Source organism: Diceros bicornis, unplaced genomic scaffold (genome assembly GCF_020826845.1).
Source record: "Diceros bicornis minor isolate mBicDic1 unplaced genomic scaffold, mDicBic1.mat.cur scaffold_108_ctg1, whole genome shotgun sequence".
Lineage (NCBI taxonomy): Eukaryota > Metazoa > Chordata > Mammalia > Perissodactyla > Rhinocerotidae > Diceros > Diceros bicornis.
Window position 1 is genome coordinate 614376 of NW_026691022.1, and position 26703 is coordinate 641078.

Sequence of the window (26703 nt, forward strand, 5' to 3'; positions counted from 1 at the left end):
CTTTGAGTGACAGAAACGCAGCACGATGTGGACCTTCAGCTTGCTCCTCTTCTGGGGTGCGTGTGAGGCTGAATGGGGAACTCGGGGAAGCCTGGGCTGGAAACAGGCTGTAGGAAAAAGGGAGGGCCATGGACCGTCCAGCCAAGAGGTCATAAATGTAGGTTGGACACTGCAAACACCTTTATTGGGGGACCTTCAACAAAAATCACTCTAGCTCAGGGAATTCCATCCGTCAGAGCAGAATTCCTTTATAGCCATTCACTTGACATGTATTTCCTGAGTACCTACTATGTATCAGGAGCTGTTCTAGGCAATGAGGATAGAGAAGTGAATAAACAGACGAGGTTCCTACTCTCGTGGGGCTAACATCCTAGTGGGAGGGGGTGGGTGGAAAAGAATCCACTAACAGTAACAGCAACCACCCACTTACCATCATTCTAAGTTCCTCAAATATGGAATGCATTCAACCTTCACAGAATTTCTCTGATATTGGGTCATCAATAGCTCCATTTTACAAAGGAGAAAACTGAGGCAAAAGAGATTAAATATCTTGCCCAAGACAGCTTAGCTGGTAAGGGGTAGAGTCAGGGTTTAAAACCAGGCAGTCTGGTCCAGAGTCTGTATGCTTTATCACTACACTATGCTACCACAAATAATAAACAAAAGCATTTCAGGTAATAATAAGTGCTATGAAAGAAGTTGTTATAGAGTGTGACTAGGGGTTGTATTGAAGGCGGAAGTCAGGAAAGACATTTCTGAGGGGATGATATTTGTGCTAAGATCAGAACAATGAGATGGAGACTTTCTGTCTGTCCTCTTATTGCTTCTTCTTTAGGCGTCAGTTTTTCTTGGTATTGTTTATCTTCTATGTTGTGGTTTCTTTGACATGTCTTGTGAGTTTGGGTCATGGGTTCAAATCTAAGAATGAGGGATCTTTTCTAAGTGACAAGTGTGGGTTTCCTCTGCTGTTGTAGAGTTTCTCCTATTTTATGAAGGAGGAAACTTAGCTATGATGAGATTAAATAACTTCCCTGAGGCCACATGGTCTGTAATTGGTGAAGCCAGATTTTTAAACCCGCATATTTTGATGCCAGATTTGGTATGCTTAAATGCGATACTCGGTTGCCTCTAAGATAATTCATGAGCAAGAGGATTTCAGTTAGTGATGGTGAGTTGGAGTGTTGGGAGTTTGGGTCTGTGGAACTGGTTGACTGGAAGGCTTCATCAGAAGAAGCAGATAAGTCATGGACTCCAAATGCAGGAATGCAGAGTTGTTGCTTTGGGGTGTCAGCACTGGTATTAGCCATTAGCACCCCTCGTTATGCTCTGAAGTCAACCAGCAAAGAGTAGTTATGATGACTTTGATGATGTTGATGGTGAGGGTGATGATAATGGTGGTGGTGGTGGTGGTGGTGATGATGGTGATGGTGATGATGAAGATGATGATGGTGGTGGTGATGATGATGATGGTGGTGGTGGTGGTGATGATGAAGAGGATGATGATGGTAGTGGTGGTGGTGGCAGTGGTGCTGATGAAGATGATGATGGTGGTGGTGATGAAGGTGATGATGGTGGTGATGATAGCGATGATGATGGTGGTGAGGGATAATGATGATGATGATGATGATGATGTTGGAGAAGAGCTAAATGCTGGAGGACTACACTGCCTTTTAGATATTTAAAAAAACTAATTGCCCTACCATTTCATGAAATTTTAATACCACAGACTGTACATCTATTTGTGTATTATATGTATATCTATATGTGTATTATACATAAAAGAGTAAGATTTTTTTCATCTTTCCCAAAAGAACCAAGTTTTGCCCTTTTGGGGGAGATGTCATTCCTTTTGAGAATGTGTGTTTTATTGTACATCTTTGAAAACCGCTTGGAGCTATTTTTGTAATTGAGAAGAAAATGAATACAATCAAAATGAAAAACCAAAATAAAGTGCAGAAAGGCAGGAATGGTGGCTGTGAAGATTATGTGCAATAATGTATGTTTCTCACTCAATTGGGTCTCTCATGTAAGCTCATCAAACCTGAGGCCATGCCAGGAGTAATTTTTAAGGTTGAGCCCAAAAAGCTTCTTGCTGCTTCACGGTATTTTTCTTTTCTTTCTACACAGGGTGTTGTGGTATATGTAGCTGCGAAACAGTCACATTAACCCCACCGGAATCAGTGGCATGGCGTAAGTTGGTCCAAGAGAATCCATATGTCCAATGTGGTGGGAGGACGTCTTCTGGAGAGGAGATTCTTTTGTTCAGAGGCTGACAGCTGGTCACTTGCTGAGAGCTAGTTAGTGGCAGAACAAGGGATAACTTCCAGGTCTCCTGGTTCCCACTCCAGGCTCTTTCCTTTGTGCCTTGGACTTGCTGTGTGACCTCAGGCAAGTCACATTACCTCTCTGATCTTCAGTTTCCTCAGCTATGAAGTACAGATAACAAGGTTCCTATCCCACAGGGATGTTGTGAAGCTTGAGTCAAAAGGGGTAACTTTCTAAACCACCTGGTGTGCGTGACAAGAGCTTCATAAATGGTAGCGTGGTGGGAATGGGCATGAAATTTACTCAAACTACAACTCAATGTGGAAAAAAATGCATTTTTTTAATGTTTCATTAAGTATTCTCATCTTCCATATAAGCTCCTACTGGATAGAGGAGGAAAACAGTGTTAGTTTTCTCAGTGTTCTCAGTGTCTCAGTTTCTTGGTTTAGTCTTATTTGGGAAACCCCGTTTATATTGTATGAAGACTTAATCTTTCAAAATTTCTCACCCTACCCTTGTTCCTCCCAAGATGGTGTCTGGGTATTGGCATAGGGGCAGCTTATGGGATCTTGTAGCTGTGAAGTGTGGACTCCAGGTGCGGTGTTTTGTCTACAGATGGAGCATGGCCCCATCTTGGTTCTTGCTTGTCCATCAATCCTCTCAGAAGCTCAGCATCTCCAAGGGGTCCATGCAGTAGCTCCTGGTTTCCATGTCCAGGCTACAGAAACCATAAGAGTTTTCTTGGGTCACCTACCAGCTCTCTCCGTCTGCTTGTTCTAATCCTTGGCTCCCACACCACGTTGGATGTGGCAACAGCAGAAAGAAAGCTTTTGTTGGGAGAAGTTAACCCTTAGCCTTGATGCCTCTAAATTCACCCACTCCTATCTGGAAATCTCTCAGGTGACCCATCACCACTTATATTTAGCCTTGAGGGGAGATGGCAGAGAAGCAGGAATCCTGGTGAGTCTTCTTCGTCTTAGTTCTCTTTTAGCTTCCTTCAGTTTTCACCCTTCCTATATAATAGGTATTTCCCTTACATCATATCCTGAGTCCTCTCTACGCCACAGCTTAATGAAATCTCTATCTTCCAGTCCTCCAAGCCTGGCTATTGAAAAAAACATTTATTGACATAGAATTGAGATATAACATTGCGCAAGTGTAAGGCATGCAACATGTTGATTTGATACACTTATATATTGCACAATGGTTACCACCGTAACATTAGCTAACACCTTCATCACCTCACATAACTACCATTTTTTTTTTTTTGTGGTGAGAACATTCAAGATCTACTCTTAGCAACTTTCAAGTATATAGTACACTATTGTTAACTATAGTTACCATTTTGTACATTAGACTCCCAAAATATATGCATCTTGTAAGGCTTTGCTTTCAAGACTACTGTCTTCTTGGGAACCCAAAAACCCAATTTGATAATGAAAATCTGAACATTACCTTTGGCTGTCATTGTGTGTCTGCAGCTAAGACATCTTAAATTTTCCTGAATGAGATGAAATCTTTTGGCAGGATGGGTTTGAGCGGGGGTGGGGGGGTTCACATCCCTATAAGTGGAAAAGAGAAAGTTACATCAATATATGCCCAAAAAGGTCATCCTTGATTTAAAAAAACTATTGTTTTTTAAATAATAAAAAATCTTTAATAAAATTTTTTAATAAACCTGAGCCCAGAAAGCCTTTGCTTGGTGAGAAAGAGATTGTATTAATCTCCATAGCTCTGGGACCCAGTCCAAGCCTGGCAGAGTGTGGGCAAGTTAGATGGATAAACGAAGAATATGTGCGCCACATAGAGAGTGTGAGAAATGTATGGTAGAGGGTTGTACAAGGAATTTATAAGTGGGAATTCAAAAGGCTTAACGTTTGAGAAAATTCTGTACTATCAGGATTAAAAATGCATAAACACAGGTGTGTTAACTTTGTGAGAGTTCATCCAAGTGTACACTTATGATACTTGCACTTTTCTATATATATTACACTTAATAAAATGTTATAAAAATGGACATACACTTGACACAGCAACCGCTCATCCAGAAATTTACTCCAAAGAGATAGTCATATAACATACAGAGATACCTTGCTATATACTCAAGAATGGGCACTCAGGGACTGATTGGGTAAATTGTTGTGTTTGTTAGAGTAACTCCAGCTACTGTAACAAATAAACCCAAAACTGTCAGTGGCTTAATAAAAAGAAATTTAATTCTTGTTTGTTTAAGAGTCCAACGCAGTTATTTCTGGCTAGTGAGTGGCTTTCCTCCATGGGATGATTCAGGGACCCAGATCCTTCTGTATTGGGGCTCAGCCAAGCTAGGGTCTCAGAGACTTCTGCAGACAGTGGCAGAAGGGGAAAGAAACAGTGGAGAAGGCACACCCACTTGATAAAAGCCTAGGCCTGGCCGTGACACATGTCACTTCTGCTCACGGTCACATGACCATACCTGGATGCAAGGTGAGCTGGGAAATGTAGTCCATGGTTGGGCGGCTGCCTCCTAGTGACAATTCCACACCACGGAAAGGGGAGTGTGGAGTTTTTGTTTGATCTTTGGCTACCTAGCTATTTCTGGCGCAGCTATAGCTCATGGATACAATGGAATACTATGCAGCTGTTAAAAAGCATGAGTTAGGTCTATATGGACTGACATGGAAAGTCGCCCAAAATGTATTATTTTCTTAAATTTCTATTATAGAAATATTTAAACACTCAGAGGCAGCAAAGAAAGTATAACAAACACCCATGTGCCCATTGTCCAGCTTCAATGCCTGACAAATTTTGCTCCTCTTGGTTTGCAAGACATACTGTTGAGTGAAAAAGCAAGTAGAAATAGAACAGAGCTGTCCAACAGAACTTTCCATGATGATGGAGTGTTCTAGATCCACAGAAGCCACTAGTCACATGTGGTTATTGAGTAGCTGATAAATGGCTGATATACTGAGGAATGGCATGTTTCATTTTATTTAATTTTAATAGATTTAAGTGTAAATAGTAGCTACTGTATTAGAGAGCACAGCGGATTGTAGATTGCACGATCCTATTTGTGTTAAGAAAATTGTGTGAATTTATAAATTCATTTCTATTTGATAGTATATTTGCACAGTTGAGTTGTGAATAGGACCCAGCCTTGAAGGATTCACTCAAGCTTTTGACAATTGTTACCTCTGGGTATGAGGATGGGGGACGGGGAGACCTTCACTTTTAATTTTATACACTTCTGCATTGTTCGAATTTTTTTTACAACAAGCGATTATTACCTTCTTAAAAAAAGATAAAAACAAAAGAAACAAAAATAAGGATTACCATCTGCTTTTGGTTAGTTTCCGTCGAAGCAGAGCCTGAGATGAGGATTCTGGTGTGAGTAATTCATGAAGAGAGGGCTCTCAGGAGGCACTTGCAGACACTTGCAGGAGTGAGGGAAGCAGGATAGGGCAGGGGGAGAAACTAGCCACTCAGAAGGCATTTCAGGAAAGGCTTAGCCACAGCCCATCCCGCCGGAGCTCTAGAGTGTGAATTGCACCCGAGACGTTCACCTGCTCAGAGGCAAGGGGATGGCTGCACTGTTACACTCCTGCATCTGTCTGTCATCGCTTCTGGAGCAGTGAAACAGCTGTCAGACGAGTGTGCCAACCTGGTACAGGGGATGGGGGTGGTGCCAAGAGTGGCTACTGTCCCACCCGTCTCACCTGGCAAGGTGTGAGGAACTCATGAGCTGATGCAGGTAAATCTCCAGGAAGAGACTGGGTTTTCTTCATCACATACCAACGCCTGCTTCCGTAACTTGCCACCGTGACCTTGGCCCCCAGGGAAATACGGAGCCTGGCTGGGTGAGCGGGTGGCTCATGGCCAGATCTCCAAGGCAGCTAACAACTTCTCTGTCCTCTGCTTGCAGGTCGGCTGCTGAATCTGACAGGGACGGCTTTTGGTAAGAAACTCCCCCAGATTGAAGGCAATCAGGCCTTGGGCAAGCACTTCCATCTCCCGGTGTCATCATCTGATTAGTGGGTATTGGGACGACCCCTACCTAATGGGATAGTTGTGAGGACTCCCCTCCATGTGGAGTTGCTAAGAGGGGGGCTCTGGAGTCACTCTTCCTGGGTTCAAATCTTGGTTCTGGTGCTCATTGCCTTGGGGACCTCAGGCATTTCAATAAAATCCCCACGACTTCAGTGTCCTTGAAAATGAGGGTAAGAGGAGTTAATTCCACAGGGTTTTGATGAGGATTAAATGAGGTGTGTACGGGCAGTGCTTAGAGTGGTACGTGGAACATGGTAAGCGCTCCATTATGTTAACACTCCCCCTCCTCCTCCCTCCCCTCCTCCTCCCTCCCCTCCTCCCCTCCTCCTCCCTCCCCTCCTCCCCTCCTCCTCCCTCCCCTCCTCCCTCCCCCTCCTTGTCTCTCCCCTCCTCCTCCCTCCCCTCCTCCTCCCTCCCCTCCTCCCCTCCTCCCCTCCTCCTCCCTCCTCTCCTCTTCCCTCCCCTCCCTCCCCCTCCTCCTCCCCCTCCTTTTCCCTCCCCTCCTCCCTCCCTGCTCTCCTCCCTCCCTTCCTCCCCCTCCTCCTCCCTCCCTTCCTCCCTTCCTCCCCCTCTTCCTCTCTCCCCTCTTCCCTGACTTCCCTCCTCCCTCTCCCCCTTCCTCTTCTTCCACTCCTCTTGCCTCTCTTCCTCCTCTTCCCCCCTCCTCCTCTTCTCCCTCCTCCCCTCCTTCTCCCTTTTCTTCCCCCTCCTCCTCCCCCCTCCTCCCACTCCTCCCTCCTTCCCCTCCTTCTCCTCCTGCTCCTCTGCCTCCTCCTTCTCCTCTGCTCCTCCCCCACCCCCTCAGCCTCCCCCTCCCCTTCTTCCCCTCCTCCCCCTCCTCCTCTCCTCCTTCTGTTCCTCCTCCTCCTCCTTGGAGAAACGCGTATTATCTGGTTGTTAGTGGCTGGGCTGCGGCTGGGCTGAAGCTGGGAGCCAGTGAGGGGCAGAGCCAGGACCACGGCGGGTCCCCTGGACTCCCTCCCTGCACTCATCCCCTCTACTTTGCTCTCCTCTTGCGTTCTGACTTGTGGTGTGGCCTGGGGCAGGCTACGGGAACTCTCTTGGGCATCCGTTTCCACATTTGTAAAATGGAGTTGTAACGTTTACCTTGAAGCAGGGTGACTGACCATCCTGACTTGCCCCAGACTGGGATCGGGGGGGCGGATCCCAGGAATTTGGACTTTGAGGGCTAACAACAGGAAAATCCTGGGAAAGCCAGGATGACTTGGTCAACTACCTCGACGCATTACAGTGGGGACTGCAGAAAATGCATGGAAGAGGCCTGTTGCACGGAAGTCACTTATGAAATGAAAGCTCTATTTGTATTTTAATAAGTTCCTTTGTCTCTCTGAGTCTCATTTTCTGCTTAGGTCAGTTAAATGACCATTAAATTGTTTTGAAGATCATGTGTGTGTCTCAGTTGGGGTGTTGAAGTGGCCTGTGCCCTGGTATCCCCACTCCTTGCCCTTCCAAGAGCGGCCAGAGGGCACCTGTGAACCCCTGAGTCAGGGGCCATCCCTCCTTGGCCCACAGCCCTTCAGGGCTCCCACCTCCCTCTGGGTAAACTCTCAAGTCCTCCTTGTGGCTCACAAGGCCCTGCACAATCTTCCCCTATCCCCTTCCTGCCCTCCCCTCCTCCCTCTCTCCCCTTCGCTTCCTCTGCTCCAGCCACGCGGGCCTCCTCACTCTTCCTCCAACATGCCAGGCACAGTCCTGTCCCAGGGTCTTTGCACACGCAGTTCCTTCTGCCTGGAAAGCTCTTGCCCTACATATACACGTGGCTCCCTCCCTCACCTTCTTTATGTTTTAGCTCATGTGTCGTCTTCTTAGTGACCTCTCTATTTTTGACATTGTATCCCTCACCCCCACATCTCCAGATTATCAGCTCTGTGAAGGTGGAGAATTTTGTGTGTCTTGTTCCGCCGCTGAATCCACAGTGCCTAGAATAGGGCCTGGTGTATAGTAGGTGTTTGTATTTGTCAGGGTTGTTCAGAGAAACAGAACTAATAGGATGGATATCTATATATCTGTATACACACACACACACACACACGTAAAGATTCATTACAGAGAATTGGCTCACACAATTATGGAGGCTGGCAAGTCTCAAGATCTGCGGGCTGAGACTGGAAGGAATTTGGAGAACTGAGTGAAAGTGAGCATGGCTGATGGGGCAGGATAGGAGACGAGCTGGAGAGGTTGACAAGTGCCCAGTCAGACATGACTGGGTTGCTAGTCTGGTTTGGGGTGGATTTGAGTTGTGAGTAATGGGAAGCTCAGAGTTGAGAGACCACAAGTGATAACGTGCCGGAAGTCTGCAAAGAGAAATGTTGCCTTCGTAGCTGAAAGAGGAAGCTGGAAATGAGAAGCAAGATGTTATCTGAGGCATCATGCAGGGAAGGGAAATAAACAAATCATGCTGTAGGGAGCAAAGAGCTTGGGTCTCAAGACCCTAATAATGATAATCCATCTCATACGTTTTTTTTTTTTAAGATTTTATTTATTTATTTTTTTCCCTTAAAGCCCCAGTAGATAGTTGTATGTCATAGCTGCACATCCTTCTAGTTGCTGTATGTGGGATGCGGCCTCAGCATGGCCGGAGAAGTGGTGCGTCGGTGTGCGCCCGGGATCCGAACCCGGGCCGCCAGCAGCGGAGCGCGCCCACTTAACCGCTAAGCCACAGGGCTGGCCCTATCTCTTACGTTTTCATGGCACTTTATAAAGAGTTTTCCTATGATGTCCTATCCTACCAATTGATGCTGGCATTCTCGCTGTGCCCCTCTATTTATTTCACGCCCCACATCCCATCCACTGGCAAATCCTGTTAACGTTACCTTCAAAATAAATCCAGAATCCTAGCTTTCCATAGCTCCCACCTGGGTTGTATCCACCATCATCGCTCGCCTCGACAAGTGTGGTCACCTCCTCCCTGGTCATCCGGCCTCTGTCCCTCTACAGTGCATCTTCCAACCAATGGCCAGAAGGATCACATTAAAGTCATGCTCTGTCCTTCCTCTGCTCAAAACTCTCCCATGCTCCCCTTTTGCTCTGATAAAATGCTGAAGTCTTACAGTGGTCCAGCAGATCCTGCATGATCTTGCTATGTCACCTCCTCCCACTCTCCATTTATCCACTGTACTCCAACGACATCGGCCTCCTTGTAGTTCCCCAAAATCACAAGGTGTGGTCCTGCCAATGGGCCTTTGCACTTGCTGTCTCCTCTGCTTTAATTAGCTTCATAGCTCACTCACCTCCTTCAGATCTTTGCTCAAATGTTACCTTCTCAGTGAGGTCTTTATCATTGAGCACCGACTATGCACCAGGCGCTATTCTATGCACTTGGGATGCAGTAGTAAGTAAGATGGTCACACATCTCTTCTGGGGGCTCACAGTCAATCAGGGAGAGAAACTTTAAACAACCAATTACAAAAGTTTTTATGTAGAATTATCTTAGATATTGCCTGAAAATTTACTCCATTTCCAGTCAGACCTACCTCTTGTCGTGTAGAAGTAATGAAAATCATGCACTTAGGGTTTTCACCGGCCTGATGCTGCCATTCACCGGCTGTGTGCCCTTGGGCAAGTTACTTAACCTCTCTGAGCCTCAGTTTTCCACATCCATATAATGGAAGTTGTATTAGTTTCCTATTGCTGCTGTAACAAGTCACCGAAAACTTGGTGGCTTGAAACAACAGAAGCGTATTCTTACAGTTCTGGAGGTCAGAAGTTTGAAACGGGTCCCACTGGGCTGAAATCCAGGTGTCAGCAGTGCTGCATTCCTCGCTGGAAGTTCTAGGGGAGAATCTGTTTTCTTGCCTTTTCTGGCTTCTAGAAGCCAACTGTATCCCTTTATTCGTGTCCCTCTTTTTCCATCTCCAGAACCAACAGGGGCTGGTCAAGTTTTTCTCACATTGCTTCACTCTGACTCTGTCTCTCCTGGTTTCACCTGTCTCTTATGAAGATGCTTGTGATTGTGTTGGTCCCACCTGGATAACCCAGGCTAATCTCTCCATCTCAGGGTCAGCTGATTAACAGTCTTAATTCCATCTGCAACCTTAATATCCCTGTGCCATGTAGCATAGCATATTTGCAGGTTCCAGGGATTTGGACGTGGTCATCTTTGGGGGGGCCATTATTCTGCCAAACACAGAAATGATAGTGTCAAGTGAGTCCCTTCCCTAGCACCTGGAAGCCTGCCCCCACCTGTGGCTTTGTCCTCCTGGAACTCACAGTGTAGTAGAGGAGATGATCACTAAAAAGCTAACCACTCAAATAATCCACCAATTATAATTTTGATAAGTTCCATAAACAGAGAGCACAGGGAGCTATGGGGGAGTCAGGGAAGGCTTCTTGGAGGAAGTGACATTTAAGCAAGAACTGGAGAATGAATAGGAGCTGGCCAGGCAAAGCAGAGGAAAACAGAACAGCATGTGCAAAGGCCCTGTGCTGGGGGAGGCTAGAAATGGAGAGTGAAGAGAGATGTGGTTCGGTCTGGTCACTGGGGACTTTCCAGGTCATATTAAGTAACTTGCATTTTCATTCTGAGTGCAACAGGGAGTGTTGTAGGCAGGGGTGGGGGTGGGTGATCAGATTTGCATTCAGAAATGATTGCAGGGAACAGTGGAGGGTGTAGGGGCTGTAGGGGATGTAGGGGATGCAGCATCCAGGGGAAGATCTGTACCAAGCATAGCCATGGAAATGGAGAGATGTGGGTAGATGTCGAATATTTGGGAGGAAGAATCAGTGGGGCTTGGGAACACACTGGACATGAGTTGAGGGCCAAAGAAGTAAACGGAGGTACAGAGATGTGAACTTCACTTGTCCCAGGGCTGGGGTGGCTAGGATGTAGTTTTGACTGTTTCCATAGAAACCAAATGACAACAACTTAAAATGTTTATCTCTTAGAAGTTTATTCTTCACCCTCTCATAAATCTCCACTTTGAGGATGGAACAAGGTGACAGGGCTACCTCGTCTGAGATCTTCTCAGCTCCCAGGTGCCTCCCATCTTGTTGTTTCTCCGTCCCTCGGTGTGGAGGTTTTCCAAAGCATCATCCCCATGGTTATGGACAGATCACCTCATTCTGTCCATGTTCCAGCCCAGGTGAAAGGGAAAGGAGAAGTGAAGACCATGCTCCTTCTTTTTAAGGGTGTGGCCAAAAGGTGCACATATCACTTCTGCTCATTTCCATTGGCTGGAACTTAGCCACATGGCCACACGTAGCTGCAAGAGAAGCTGGGATTGAAGCTTAAATGGGTGGTCATTTTAATAAAAGGAAGAGGGGGAGATGGGTGTGGGGGAGTAGCCACCATTCCCTGCTTTGATGTTTCCTGTGGGAGCTTTAACCCAGGTGGTCCTTGCTCCAAAGGCTGCAGCTTTGACTCGCATACTCTTCTGTCTGGAGCTCTGATGCTCACAGAGTGGTCCATGGACTGGCATCATCAGCATCAGTCACAGGCTTGTTAGAAATGCAGAGACACAGGTCCCCCAGACCAGCTGAATCAGCACCCGATTTTCCAAGGTCTCTCGGGGATCCCAGGTGAGGCAGATGCTGCTGGTCTGCGGACCACACTTGGAGAAGCAAGAGTCCAGATCAGTACTTCTCACACTTCTTGTGCACACACATCACCTGAGGATCTTGCTAAAATGCAGATTCTTTCAGCAGATCTGGGGCAGGGCCTGGGGTTTTCTGTTTCCATCAAAATGCCAGGCGATGCTGATGCTGCCCACCCACGGACCACACTTTGAGTGGCAAAGTCTAGGGTCTGTAAGGTCCTTGACTAACCAGTTTCCTAGGGCTGCTGTAACAAGTTATCACAAACCATGTGGCTTAAGACAACAGAAATTTGTTCTCTCACAGTTCTGGAGGCCAGAGGTCTGAAATTAAGGTGTCAGCAGGGCCGTGCTTTCTCTGAAGGCTCTAGGAGAGAATCTGCTCTGTGTCTCTCTCAGCTTCTGGTGTTGCCAGCAATTCTCGGTGTCTCTTGACTTGTAGATGCATCACTCCCATCTCTGCCTCTGGTATCACATGGTGTTCTCCCCAAGCCTGTCTCTGTGCCTCTTCTCCTCTTCTCATAAGGACGCTAATTATATCAGATTAAGGGACCATCCTTCTCCAGCATGATCCCACATTAACTTACATCTTAATTGCATCTACAAGGACCCTATTTCCAAATAAGGTCACATTCTCAGGGACCAGGTTTAGGGCCTCAACATATCTTTTTGAAGGACACAATTCAACCCACAACGGTCACCTTTACTCTCGAACGCTGGCTTCCCTTGCAGCCCCGCTCTGGTGCACTAACCCGAACTCTTCCTTCTGTGCTGCCCAGAAACGAATGAGTGTGTGGATACGACCGTCTGCCCAGCTTATGCAACCTGCACCGACACTCCAAAAAGTTACTACTGCACTTGCAAACAAGGCTTCCTGTCCAGCACCGGAGAGACACAGTTCAGGGGCTCAGGTGTGGAATGCAAAGGTGAGTTCATACCCCCTCAAAGGTGGTAGGAAAATCAAATAGAAGCTAGCTGGGTAGTAGATGTGGGTGCTTTTTGTTTTTTCCCCAAATATGATTTCCTCCATCCCTCCCTGCCTCTGTCTCTTTCTTCCTTCTTTCCTTCCTTCCTTCCTTCTTTCCTTCCTTCCTTCCTTCCTTTCTTCCTTCCTTCCTTCCTTCCTTCCTTCCTTCCTTCCTTCTTTCTTTCTTTCCTTCCTTCCTTCTTTCTTTCTTTCCTTCCTTCCTCCCTCCCTTCCTCCCTCCCTCCCTCCCCCCTCCCTCCCCCCCTCTTTCTCTCTTTCTTTCTTTTCATTCTTCATTTCTCTCTCTCTCTCTCTTTTTCTTTCTTTCTTTCATCATGAGAATTATTCCTGGTCACAAAAATTTCCAATGGTTAGAGGCTAGCACTAGGATGAAAATGAAAATAAAAATCCTACTATCTGTCAATATCCAGAAATAATCACTGATTTCATTTTTGGGGTGTGCCTTCAGTCACCTCTCCAGTAGATAATAAGAATTTTTGACATTTATTGAGTGCCAGCCTGCATGAGAAAGGCTTTATGTGCATCGTCACATAAAATTGACTGTAAGCATTGTGATGATCTCCAATGTCCAGATGAGAAATCTGAGGCTTGGAGAGCTGAAGTGATTTGTTTAGGGTCATGCAGTTGAACTAGGATTCAAACCCAGGTCTTTCTGACTTTACTGAGGGTCTCTCAAACACGTGGCTTAGTTGCCACACTCTAGTTAAGGGGTGTTGGGGAAGCATGTTTAATCACTCTAAACCTCAATGTTTCCATCTGTAAAATGGGTGTATAAAAGTATGTATCTCAAAGGATAGTTGGGAAGATTAAATGCAACAATGTATGCAGTGTGCTAGGCACATGTGCAGTATCAAGGGCTATATTAACGTAAATAATATAAACTGACATAATTCCCAGAAAGAGCTAAGTTCTTTGTCTGCATTCCTTATATTTAGACCCTTATTCTCTTGATAGTAAAGATCTGATTATGCCTCTGAATAAGACCAGACGTTGGCAAAATTTTCTGTAAGGGAACAGAAAGTAAATATTTTGGAGACTGCAAGGCTTATGATCTCTGTCATGACTACTCAGTGCTCCAGTTGTGGTGCAAAAGCAGCCATAGATGATACAAAAATGAATGGATGTGGCTGTGTGCCAATAAAACTTTATTTACACGAACAAGTGATGGGCCGGATTTGACCTATGGGATGTAGTTTGCTGAGCTCTGAAGAAGAGAATGCATTTCTATCACTGTGGTTTCCAGGGAGCCCCAAATGTCCTTCTTTATCTTTGAGCTACAGATCATGGGTTATTCAGTCAGCTCAGTAGTGCTGGTGGGCCCTGGTGTTTAAATTTGGTGTGAAATCAATGTTCCCCATCTAGAAAGTGATGGATACTATAGCAACGATTTTGTCCACTGTATGTCTTTGACCCCCAGCATGGTACCTGATACATTGTGAGTTAAATAGATATTTGTTGAATGAAGGAACACGAACTTTAATCTTTAGTCAACTCCAATCATCCTTCTATTGACAGGCACTTAGGTTTTTCTAATGTTTTACAACTTGAAACAAAGCTGAATGAACGTCCCTGTGATCTTATGTTGATGTACAGTGGCAGCTCCAGATATCTCTCTAGGAGAGGTGCAATGATGGGTAGCAAGCTATAGGAGACTTGTCTTGAAGGTGTGCTTGCATGACAAGTACATAGCAAGTGTTTATTTGGGGTGACTTGGCAGAGCAGGGCTGAAGGAAATTAGGGGAGGGTCCCCCCACCATGGTACCATGACTGCACAATTCCGTGAGTGCTTCAGGAAGTAAATTCCTAGAATTGGCTTTGCAAGGTGTTCAACCTATGTATTGTTGGGTAACAGACCACCGGCAAACTTAGTTGCAAACAACAATCATTTATTTTGCTCATGAATGAATCTGCTATTAGGGCTGAGTTTGGAGAGGATGGCTTGTCTCTCTTCCATACAGTGTCAGTTGAGCCTCAACTGGAGGCTAGAGGATCCACTTTGAAGAGGGTCTACTCACAAGGCTGGCGAGGTGGTGCTGGCTGTTGACTGGCTCCTCCCCCAGGGCTGTGGGCTGGATGTCTTAGTTCTGCCCCATGTGAGCTGCATTTTCACGGCTTGTTGGGCTTCCTCAAAGTATGGCAGCTCATTTCCAAGAATGAGCCACTCAAGAGAACAACGAAGTACATTATATATTTATGACCCAGCGTGACATTCTTCTGACCCAGCATGGTATTTTTATGACCTGGTGTCACTTCCACCATAGTCACAAGCATGCTCAGATTCAAGGGGAGGGAATATAGACCCCACTGCTTATGGATGGAGTACCAAGGTCTCACTGAAAGAAGGGCTTATGGGAGGGAAACATTGTTTCAACCATCTTTGTAAAATACAATCGGCAGCACAAGATGAAGCAACTTTGTAACTCTGACTCTTTCTCTATCCAGATATAGATGAGTGTTCTCAAAATCCCCTACAATGTGGTCACAACTCAATCTGCAAAAACCTGCCAGGGAGGTACAAGTGCAGCTGTTTGCGTGGTTTTTCTTCTCCTACTGGAAACAACTGGAACCCTGGAAAGCCAGGTCATTTTGCCTGTACAGGTAATGCTCTCAGGATCTCAGGCATGGTCTTTGGAGGAATGCTATCACTGAGTTGGGTACATGTGTTTCTCACTGTAGACACCCAATCTTTTGTCTGCTCACTCTCCTCCACTGCTCCTCAGACATCAATGACTGCCTCTCCAGTGGAATCTGCCCAGAGCATTCTGAGTGTTCCAACTCCTTGGGAAGCTACAGGTGCAGCTGTCGTGATGGGCTCTTCTCTAACAACTCCGCCTGTGAAGGCACAGAGGGCCTGCCCTTCTTTATTTACCTACTTAATTAAGAATCACCTCATTTGATGGTCCTTTGAGGCAGGGATCATGATCCTCACTTTAGGAATGAGAAAATTGAGGCTCAGAGAGGTGAAGTGACTTGCCCAAGGATGCACAGCTGTTAAGTGGAAGATCCAGGGTTTGAACTCCTGTTGAGGCACTACTGTGACTTAACCAGTGGGTCAGGCAGTACTTGAGAGTAATAGGGGGCTCTGTCCCTACAGCGATTTTATCCTCAGGGGACATTGGCAATATCTAGAGACATTTTTGATTGTTGCAGCTGCTGGTGGTGTTGGGGTTGTGTGTGCTATTGTCATCTAGTGGGTAGAAGCCAGAGATGCTGTTAAATACTCTACAATGCACAGAACAGCCTCCCCGCAAATAAAAATGATCCAGTCCCAAATTTCAGTAGTGCTGAGGTAGAGAAACTCTGTCCTAGGGAGAGCTCAGATCCAAACCTCAGCACTTTTTCCTAAAAGATATTTGAATTAAGACCTGCGAGTTACCCTCACCCCCCTTCCCCTTCCATATTAAATCAGTCATCATGTCTTGGGGTATCTACCTGCTAAATATGTCTTGAATCTCTCCACTCTTCTCCATCCTTGGATCAGGCTTCATCCGTATTGCAGCAGCATCCCCTCTGGTCTCTCCCTTTCTGCAGTCTTGTCACCTCTATCTATCCTCCACACTGCAGCCAGAATGTTCTCACCAAGACACCAAGGCTCCATCTTCCGGAGTCTAGTGTGGTTCTATTGTTCTCCACATTCATTTATAGGAAGGGTGACTCCATCCAGCAGGGCATGGAGTGATCCAGCCCTCATCACATCCCCTTGACTTGGAGTCACAGATATTTGAAGTCATCTCTGATTTGTCTAGTCCATTTTTAGCAGTTAGCTATTGCTGAGTAACAAATCACCCGGAATGACAATGGCTGAAAAAAACTAACATTTATTTAGCTCTTGATTCCATGCATTGGTGGTTTAGGTTGGGCTCTGCTGGTCAGTTCTTTGGGTCTCAAACATTCTTCGTGTGTCTGTGGTCAGCTGTGGTTGGGCTGGGCTGTCGCACATGACTAGGGCTCATCTGGGATGATCCATGTCTTCCATCCTTCATTAGGCTAGTTTAGGGCTTGTTCATGTGGCAGAATCAGGAGGCCCAAAGCATGAACAGAAGCAAAGAAGCCTCTAGAGGTCAAAGTTAGGAACTGGTGCCACATCACTTCTGCTGCATTCAATTGGCCAATGGAAGTCATAGGGCCAGCTGGATTCAGCGGTGGGAAACAAACTCCACATTTAAAGAGAGGAGTGTCAAAGTTACGTCATACTGCATAACCTGCATCCTGAGGTGTGGATACAGGGGTATATATGGGGCCACTGAAGTATCACACTCGTGGCAGATATCTTTTGGATGGATGAATAGATGGAAAGCTGGATGCATAGATAGATGGATAGCTGCTTGGATAGATGGATGGATGGGTGGATGGATGGATGGATGGATGGATAGATGGAAGGATGGATGGATGGGTGGGTGGATGGGTGGGTGGATGGACGGACGGATGTATGACACAAACAAATGAACAACAACAAAGAAATAAACAGTGTACTTTTTTGTCTATGCTAAAAAAGAAAGACTACAGCCTTTCTGCAAGCTATGATCATTATGTTTGACATTATTGTCATCCTTTTGCTTACATACCACTGGCCAGAATTTATTTTAACCACGACACCTACCTGCAAGGGAGGTTAGGAAGAAGGGGAGAATGTGGGTATTGGGGAGCCTCAGCACTGCGTGCCACGAGCTAAGAACATGTAGAGCGAATCTCCACTTGCAGTCTCCTGTCTTCATTTCCTCCTCTGCCTTGATCTGGGTTTTCTCTTCCACTCTCTAGATGTGGATGAATGTGTGGATCCCAGAGCCTGCCCAGAGCATGCGACTTGCCACAACAGCCCTGGAAGCTACTATTGTGTCTGCAACCCAGGATTTGTTTCTAGAAGTGGAAACACGAGATTCCTCAGTCCTGGAGGGACATGTGAAGGTAGGTGGAGGGATCTGCTGGGGAATCAGGTCCAATTCTGTTTGCAAAGACAGCAGTGGTGGGAGAGGAGTCGGGGGAGGTCTTGGCTGAATCATTCATTCATACATTCATTCACTGATGCACCCTTTGACCAATACTTCTTGAGCATCTACAATACACCAGGTTCTATTCTAGGGATGGCGGACACAGCAGTGACTAACACAGGCAATAATATTTGTTCTCCTGGAACTTATCATCTAGTGTGGAGGGAGATAGATAACAAAAAATAGATGCATGAACATCTTGTGTGTTAGGAATAGTTAAAGGAGATGAAGACAAATAAGGCAGGAAAGGCAGATAAAGGGTTCTAGGGATGGGATTCTACCACTTTTAACAGAGTGGTAAGGAAAGGCCATGCTGAGAAGTTGATATTTGAGATAAGATTGAAGGAGTGAGGGAGTGAGAGATTGGGTGTCTGGGGAAGGATGTTCCAGGAGGAGGGAACAGCAGGTACAAAGGCCTGGAGGCAGGATCCCAGCTAATGCGTTAAGCTCTCTCATACATGTGCTCATTCAGTCCTCCCAGCAACCTGATGGTATTGGTTGTACTCTACAGCAATTTCACAGACAAGAAAACTGAGCCTCCATTGTGGTGGAATCACGATCCCAAGGCCAAATAGAGAGGATGTAGGAGAGTCAGGATCTGAGTGTGCCTAGATGTGACTTCACCCCCCATGCTCCCAACCACCATGCCCTTCTGCCTCCAAATGAGGCTGCAACCTCTGGCAGCTCAAGGTGGGCTGGCGTAGGACACACATCGATTTAATCCCCAAGTTCACAGACTCTGAGACTCAAGACAGCCTGGGAAGCTGTCATGCAAACATTCCAGAGCAAGACAGAACCTGGATTCCAATCCTCGTTGTGCCTTTCACAAGCTATGTGACAGTGCAGAATTGTGAAGCCCCAGTTTCCTCCTCTGAAAAGTGGAAATATTAGTTTATAGCTCATAGGGGTGCTAGGAGGATTCGTGGAGCTAATGCACGTAAGAGATCTCTGTCAATGCCTGCCACAAAGAAAGCTCAACATATTAGTAGTTAATTTTTATTTTAGTTAACGTTTGCTTGCATAGTACTTACTGTGCTCCAGGTTCTGTGTGGAGTGCTTTACAGAGGTCACCTTATTTAGTCCTCTGAATGACCCTATGGGGTGGGTACTATTATCCTCATCTGATAGATGGGGAAACTGAGACACACAGAGATGAATTGTCTTGCACATTGTGTTAGGCAGCTTGGGCTGCATCACCAAATATTATAGACTGGCGGCCTTAAACAGCAGAGATTTATTTTCTCACATCTCTGGAGGTCAGAGGTCTGAAATCGAGATGTCAGCAGGGCCGTGGTTTCTCTGAAGGCTCTAGGAGAGAATCTGCTCTGTGTCTCTCTCCCAGCTTCTGGTGTTGCCATCAATCCTTGGGATTCCTTGAGCTGTAGACGCATCACTCCAATCTCTGCCTTTGTCATCACATCGTGTTCTCCCCAAGCCTGCCTCTGTGCCCCTTCTCCTCTACTTATAAAGACACCAATCAGATAAGATTAAGATTAACCATCCTACTCCAGCATGATCCCATGTTAACTTACATCTTAATTGCAACTAGAAAGACCCTGTTTCCAAATAAGGTCACATTCTCAGAGACCCGGTTTAGCACTTCAACATATCTTTTTTCTCTATGCCAAGAAAAAAAGACTACGGCCATTTGTGCAATCTGTGATCATTACGTTTTGAAATTATTCATAACCCTTTTCCTTACATAATATTGGCCAGTATTTATTCTCTTGGTCCCACCTAACAGCAAGGGAGGTTAGGGAGAAGGGGAGAATGTGGGTATTGGGGAGCCTCAGCACTGTGTGCCACAAGATAAGAACATGTAGAGCAAGTCTGCACTTGCAGTCTCCTGCTCTCATTTCCTCGTCTGCCTCAACCCGGGTTTTTTCTTCCACTCTCTAGATGTGGATGAATGTGTGGATTCCAGAGCCTGCCCAGAGCATGCGACTTGCCACAACAGTCCTGGAAGCTACTATTGTGTCTGCAACCCAGGATTTGTTTCTAGCAGTGGAAACATGAGATTCCGCGGTCCAGGAGAGACGTGTGAAAGTAGGTGGAGGGATCTGTTGGGGAATCAGGTCCCATTCTGTTTGCAAATTCAGCAGTGGTGGGTGATGAGTAGGGGCATGTCTCGGCTGAGTTCAAAGACTTTTCTGCAAAGCTGATGCTAATAATCATTCATTCATACATTCACTCATTCATTCATTCATTCCTGCAATACTACTTGAGCATCTACAATACAGCAGGTTCTATTCTAGGAATGGTGAATACAGCAGTGAATAACACAGGCAATAATATTTGTCCCCCTGGAAATTATCATCTTGTTTGCAGGGAGATAGATAACAAAAAATAGAAGCACGAACATATTGTGTGTTAGGGATACCTAAAGGAGATGAAGACAAATAAGGCAGGAAATGTAGATATAAAGTTCCGGAGGTGGGTTTCTAATTTTAACACGGTGGTAAGAAGAGGCCGTGCTGAGAAGTTGATATTTGAGACAAGATCTGAAGGAAGTGAGGGAGTGAGAGATTGGGTATCTGGGGAAGGATGTTCCAGGAGGAGGGAACACCAGGTACAAAAGGCTGGAGGCAGGATCCCAGCCAAGGCGCTAAGCTCTCCCTCTCGTGTGCTCATTCAGTCCTCCCAACAACCTGACGGTATTGGTCATATTCTACACCCATTTCACAGACAAGGACTGTGAGCCTCCACTGTGGTGGAATCACCCTCCCATGGCCAAATAGATAGGAGGTAGGAGAGTCAGGATCTGAGTGTGCCCAAGAGTGACTTCACACCCCATGCTCACAACCACCATGACATTCTGCCTCCAAATGAGGCTGCAACCTCTGGCAGCTCAAGGAGGGCTTGCGTAGGACAGACATTGATTTAATCACCAAATTTCCAGACTCTGGCACTCAAGACAGCCTGAGAAGCTGTCATGCAAATATTCCAGAGCCAGACAGAACCCGGATTCCAATCCTCGTGCCTTTCACAATCTATGCGACGTTGCACAATTTTTGAGTTTCAGTTTCCTCCTCTGAAAAGTGGAAATATTAGTTTATAGCTCGTAGGGCTGCTATGAGCATTCATGGAGCTAACACATGTAAGGGATCTACGGCAATACCTGCCACAAAGAAAGCTCGACATGTTAGTGGTTAATTTTTATTTTAGTTAAGATTTGCTTGCCTAGTACTTACTGTGTTCCAGGCTCTGTGGTGAGCGCTTTCCAGAGGTCATCTTATTTAATCCTCTGAATGACCTTGTGGGGTGGGTATTATTATCCTCGTCTGACAGATGGGGAAGTTGAGACACACAGAGATGAATTCTCTTGTCCATCGTGTTAGGAAGCTCGGGCTGCATAACAGAATATTGTAGACTGGCGGCCTTAAATAACAGAGAATTATTGTCCCACATTCTGAAGGCCAGAGGTCTGGAATCAAGGTGTCAGCAGGGCCGTGCTTTCTCTGAAGGCTCTGGGAGAGAATCTGCTCTGTGTCTCTCTCCTAGCTTCTGGTGTTGCCAGCAATCTTCGGTGTTCCTTGACTTGTAAATGCATCACTCCCATCTCTGCCTCTGTCATCACATGGTGTTCTCCCCAAGCCTGTCTCTGTGCCTCTTGTCCTCTTCTTATATGGACACCAATTATATCAGATTAAGGGACCATCCTTCTCCAGCAGGATCCCCACATTAACTTACATCTTAATTGCATCTACAAGGACCCTATTTCCAAATAAGGTTTCTAAGGGACCAGGTTTAGGAACTCAACATTTCTTTTTGGAGGACACAATTCAACCCACAGTGGTCTCCTTCACTCTCAAATGCTGCCTTCTCTTGAAGCCCTGCTCTGGGGCGCTAACTCAACCTTTTCCTTCTACGCTGCCTAGATGTGAATGAGTGTGCAAGTTCCACCATCTGCCCAGCTTATGCAACCTGCACCAACACTTTGGACAGTTACTACTGTACTTGCAAACAAGGCTTCCTGTCCAGCACAGGAGAGACACAGTTCATGGGCCCAGGAGTCGAATGCAAAGGTGAGTTCACGTCCCCTCACAGGTGGTCGGAAAAGCAGGTGGGATCTAGCTGGGTAGCAGATACAGATGCTTTTTGTTTTTGCCCCAAATATTAATTATTTATTTATTTCCTTCCTTCCTTCCTGCTTTCCTTCCTCCTTCCTTCCTTCCTCCCTCCCTTCTCTCTTTCCCTTTCTTTCTTTCTTTCTTTTCTTTCTCTCTCTCTCTCTCCTCTCTCTCTCTCTCTCCTCTCTCTCTCTCTCTCTTCTCTCTCTCTCTCTCCCTCCCTCTCTCCCTCCCTCCCTCCCCCTCTCCCCCTTTCCCCCTCTCCCCCCTCTCTCCCTCTCTTTCTCCCTCCCTCTCTCTCTCCCTCCCTCCCTCCTCCCTTCCTTTCTTTCTTTCTTCTTTGCATTCTTCCTTTCTCTCTCTCTCGCTCTTACTTTCTATTTCTTTCATCATGAGAATTATTCCTGGCCACTAAAATTTCCAATGATTATAGACTAGCATTAGGAAGAAAATTAAAATTAAAATCATGCTCCCTGTCAATATCCAGAAATAGCCACTGATTTCATTGTGAGGGCCCACTGTTTGGTCGCCTTTCCATGGAGATAGTTAGAATTTCCAATATTTATAGAGTGCCAGGTCCTGTGCGAAGTGCTTTATGTGCAATGTCACATTAAATGGACTATAGGCATTATGATGATCTCCATTGTCCAGATGAGAAAACTGAGGCTTGGAGAACTGAAATGACTTTTTTAGGGTCATGCAGTTGAACTGGGATTCAAACCCAGGTCTTTCTGACTCTACTGAGGGTGTCTCAACCACGTTACTTAGCTGCCACACTCTAGTTAAGAGATGTTGGTGAAATATATTTCATCTCTATAAGCCTCAATGGTTCCATTTGTAAAACGGGCGTATAAGAGTATCCAACTCCAAGGATAGTTGGGAAGATTAAATGCAATAATGTATGCAGTGTGCTAGGCACATGTGCAGTATTAAGAGCTATATTAATATAAATAATATAAAGTAACATAATTCCCAGAAGGAGCTAAGTTCTCTGTCAGCATTCCTTATATTTAAACCCCAGTTCTCCTCTTGACAGTAAAAATCTGATTATTCCTCTGAATAAGACCATAGGTTGGCAATTTTTCTGTAAGGGGCCACAGAGTAAACATTCTGGAAGTTGCAAGTCGTACGATCTCTGTCATGACCACTCAGTGGTGGTGCAAACACAGCCAGAGATGATACAAAAATGAATGGATGTGTCTGTGTGCCAATAAAGCTTTATGTACACAAACAGATGGTGGGCTGGATTTGACCCATGGGATGTAGTTTGCTGAGCTCTGAAGATGATGATGCATTTCTATCACTTTTGCAGTTAGTTTCCAGGGATCCCCAAACATCATTCTTTATCTTTGGGCTACAGTTCATGGGTTATTCAGTCAGCTCAGTAGTGCTGACGAACCCTGGTGTTTAAATTTGGGGTGAAATCAATATTAACCATATAGAAAATGATGGATACTACAGCAACTATTTTGTCTACTCTATGTCTTTGACCCCCAGTATGGTGACTGATACATTGTGAGTATTTAATATGTATTTGTTGAATGAAGGAATATGTACCTTATTCTTTATGTCAACTCCAAATTGAGTCATCCTTCTATTGGCAGGCACTTAGGTTTTTCTAACGTTTTACAACTTGAAAGAAAGCTGAATGAGCATCCCTGTGATCTGGGAGGGAGCTATAGGAGACTTGTGTTGAAGTTGTGCTTCTATAACAAGTACCTAGCAAGGGTTTATTTCGAGTAACTTGTCAGAGCAGGGTTGAAATAGATTTGTGGAGAGCCACCCCATGGTTCCATGACTGCACGATTCCATGGGTCCTTCAATGAGTAAATTCCTAGAATTTGCTTTGCAAGTGTCCGAGTTATCTGTTGCTGGGTAACAGACCACCTGCAAATTTAGTTGCAAATAGTAATCATTCATTATGCTCATGAATGAATCTGCTATTAGGGCTGAGTTTGGAGAGGATGGCTTGTCCCTATTCCACATAGTGTCAGTTGAGTTGGCGCAACTGGAGGCTAGAGGATCCACTTTGAAAAGGGTCTACTCACAAGGCTGGCAAGGTGGTGCTGGCTGTTTGACTGGCTGCTCCCCCAGGGCTGTGGGCTGGATGTCTTAGTTCTTCCCCATTGAGCTGCATTTTCATGGCTGGTTGGGCTTCCTCAAAGTATGGCAGCTCATTTCCAAGAATGAGCATCTCAAGAGAAGAAGGAATTACATTATATTTCTACGACCTATCATGACATTCTTCTGACTAAGCATGGTATTTTTATGACCTGGTGTCACTTCCACCATAGTCACAAGCATGCTCAGATTCCAGGGGAGGGAATATAGACCCCAATACTTGATGGGTGGAGTACCAAGGTCTCACTGAATGAAGGACATATGGGAGGGAAACATTGTTTCAACCATCTTTGGAAAATACAATGGGCTTCACAAGATGAGGCAACTTTGTAACTCTGACTCTTTCTCTATCCAGATATAGATGAGTGTTCTCAAAACCCGCGACAATGTGGTCTTAACTCAATCTGCCAAAACCTGCCAGGGAGGTACAAGTGCAGCTGTTTGCCTGGTTTCTCTTCTCCTACTGGAACCAACTGGAACCTGGGAAATCCAGGTCATTTTGCCTGTACACGTAATGCTCTCAGGCTCTCAGGCATGGTCTTTGGTGGAAAGCTATCATTGAGTTGGGTACATGTGTTTCTCACTGTAGACACCCAATCTTTTGTCTGCTCACTCTCCTCCACTGCTCCTAGACATCAATGAATGCCTCTCCAGTGGGATCTTCGCAGAGCGTTCTGAGTGTTCCTACTCCTTAGGAAGCTATAGGTGCAGCTGTCGAGATGGGCTCTTCTCTAACAACTCCAACTGTGAACGCACAGAGGGCCTGCCCTTCTTTATTTACCTACTTAATTAAGAATCACCTCATTTCATGATCCTATTAGGTAGTGATCATGATCCTTATTTTAGGAATGAGAACACGGAGGCTCAGAGAGGTGAAGTGACTTGCCAAGGGATGCACAGCTATTCGGTGGAAGAATCATGATTTGAACTCCCGTTGAGGGCCTACTGTGACTTAAGCAGTGGGTCAGGCAGTTCCTGCGAATAATGCGGGGCTCCATCTCTATAGCGATTTTCTCTCCAGTGGACATTGGCAATGTCTAGAGACATTTTTGATTGCCACAGCTGTTGTTATTGGATTGTGTGTGCTACTGTCCTCTAGTGGGTAGAGGCCAGAGATGTTGTTAACCATCTTACAATGCACAGAACAGCCTCCCCACGACCAAATGTGATCCAGTCCCAAATGCCAGTAATGCTGAGGTAGAGATACTGTGTTATAGGGAGAGCTCAGGTCTTTTTCCTAAAAGGTATTTGAATTAAGACGTGAGAGTTACCCTCATGCTCCCTCCCCTTCCATATTAAATCGGTCATCAAGTCTCAGAGAATCTAACTGCTAGATATGTCTTGAATCTCTCCACTCTTCTCCATCCTTTATTCAGGCTGCATCCGTACTGTAACAGCATCCTCACTGGTCTCTCCCTTTCTCCAGTCTTCCCCTCTCAAATCCATCCTCCACACTGCAGCCAGGATATTCTCACAAAGACACCATGGCTCCATCTTCCTGAGTCTAGGGTGGTTCTATTGTTTTCCTCTTTCATTTATAGGGAGGATGACTTCATTCAGCAGGGCATGGAGTGATCAAGCCCTTATCACATTCCCTTGGCTTGGAGTCAGAGATATTCGAAGTCATCTCTGATTTTTCTGGTCCATTTGTAGCAGTTAGCTATTGCTGAGTAACAAATCACTCTGAAAGTCAATGGGTAAAAACTAGCACCATTCATTTAGCTCTTGATTTCATGCATTGGTGGTTTAGGTTGGGCTCTGCTGGTCAGTTCTTTGGGTCTCAACCCTTCTTCTTCATGTGAGGAGATAATAAGCCTTCATGAATTCACAGGTAATCAATGAATCTGGATCGTGAATTATGAAGGGTTTAGAGGCAAAAGATGAGCGTAGGTGAGAACAAACTCTCAGGGTCTTGCCTGTTCTAATGAGGAGTTTGGATTTTATCCTGAGCTGCGAGGACCCTCATCAGAAGATTTGCCTGGGTCATAAACTTGCCTCTAAATGCTTCCTTTCTGTAACGACAAAAATGTGTTTAAGAAGGTGGGACCAGAGTCAGGGAAACCCATTGGCTTCAGTCAGTGGTGGGGCTGTGCACTGCAGCTGCAGCCTCAGCATCCTTCATCCTTTTGACTTAGACCAGTTTTCTGCTTAGATATGGATCGATGTTCCAGGAGCTTGACTCTTTGTGGTCCCAATTCCACCTGCACCAATATCTCGGGAGAACACAGTTGCTCCTGCCTGCCTGGGTTCTTTTTGCCTGATGTTTGGACCCCTGAGAAACCAGAGGCTTTCAAATGTACCAGTCATTCTCCCAGCCATGCTGAGGACTTCTCAATGCATGTCAAACTACTCTGAAATGCAGCAGCTTATAACAACAACCATCTGTTCTTGCTCATGATTCCATGGGTTGACCACATGGTTTTTCTGGGGCACTAAGATGGCTGGCTGGTCCAAAGTAGGCTTGCTTACGTGACTGGTAGTTGGTGCTGATCTCTGGCAGGGCCCTCAGTGGGCCTTTCCACATGGCTTCTTGGGCTTCCTCAGAGCATGGCAGTTGGTTTCCAAGAAGGAAAGTTCCAAGAAGAAGAAAGCAGAAACTGCCAGTTCTCATAAGGCCTGGGCTTGGAAGTCCCCAAGTGTTACTTCTACCACATTCTATTGGTCACAGTCACAGGGCCAGCCTAGATCCAAAA

The 26703-nt window shown here is 45.7% G+C and overlaps 1 protein-coding gene across 1 annotated transcript in view; it reads left to right on the forward strand.

Moving 5' to 3' along the window:
- LOC131402458 (adhesion G protein-coupled receptor E1-like) overlaps positions 1 to 26703 on the forward strand; it is a 30712-nt gene continuing 4009 nt past the window's right edge. The window contains exons 1-8 of the mRNA XM_058537200.1: positions 1 to 56; positions 2128 to 2190; positions 6167 to 6199; positions 12623 to 12769; positions 15274 to 15429; positions 17590 to 17736; positions 19719 to 19865; positions 21698 to 21844. Of these exons, the coding sequence (XP_058393183.1) occupies positions 26 to 56; positions 2128 to 2190; positions 6167 to 6199; positions 12623 to 12769; positions 15274 to 15429; positions 17590 to 17736; positions 19719 to 19865; positions 21698 to 21844 (871 nt within the window). The 5' untranslated portion in view covers positions 1 to 25. The remainder of the gene's footprint in view (positions 57 to 2127; positions 2191 to 6166; positions 6200 to 12622; positions 12770 to 15273; positions 15430 to 17589; positions 17737 to 19718; positions 19866 to 21697; positions 21845 to 26703) is intronic.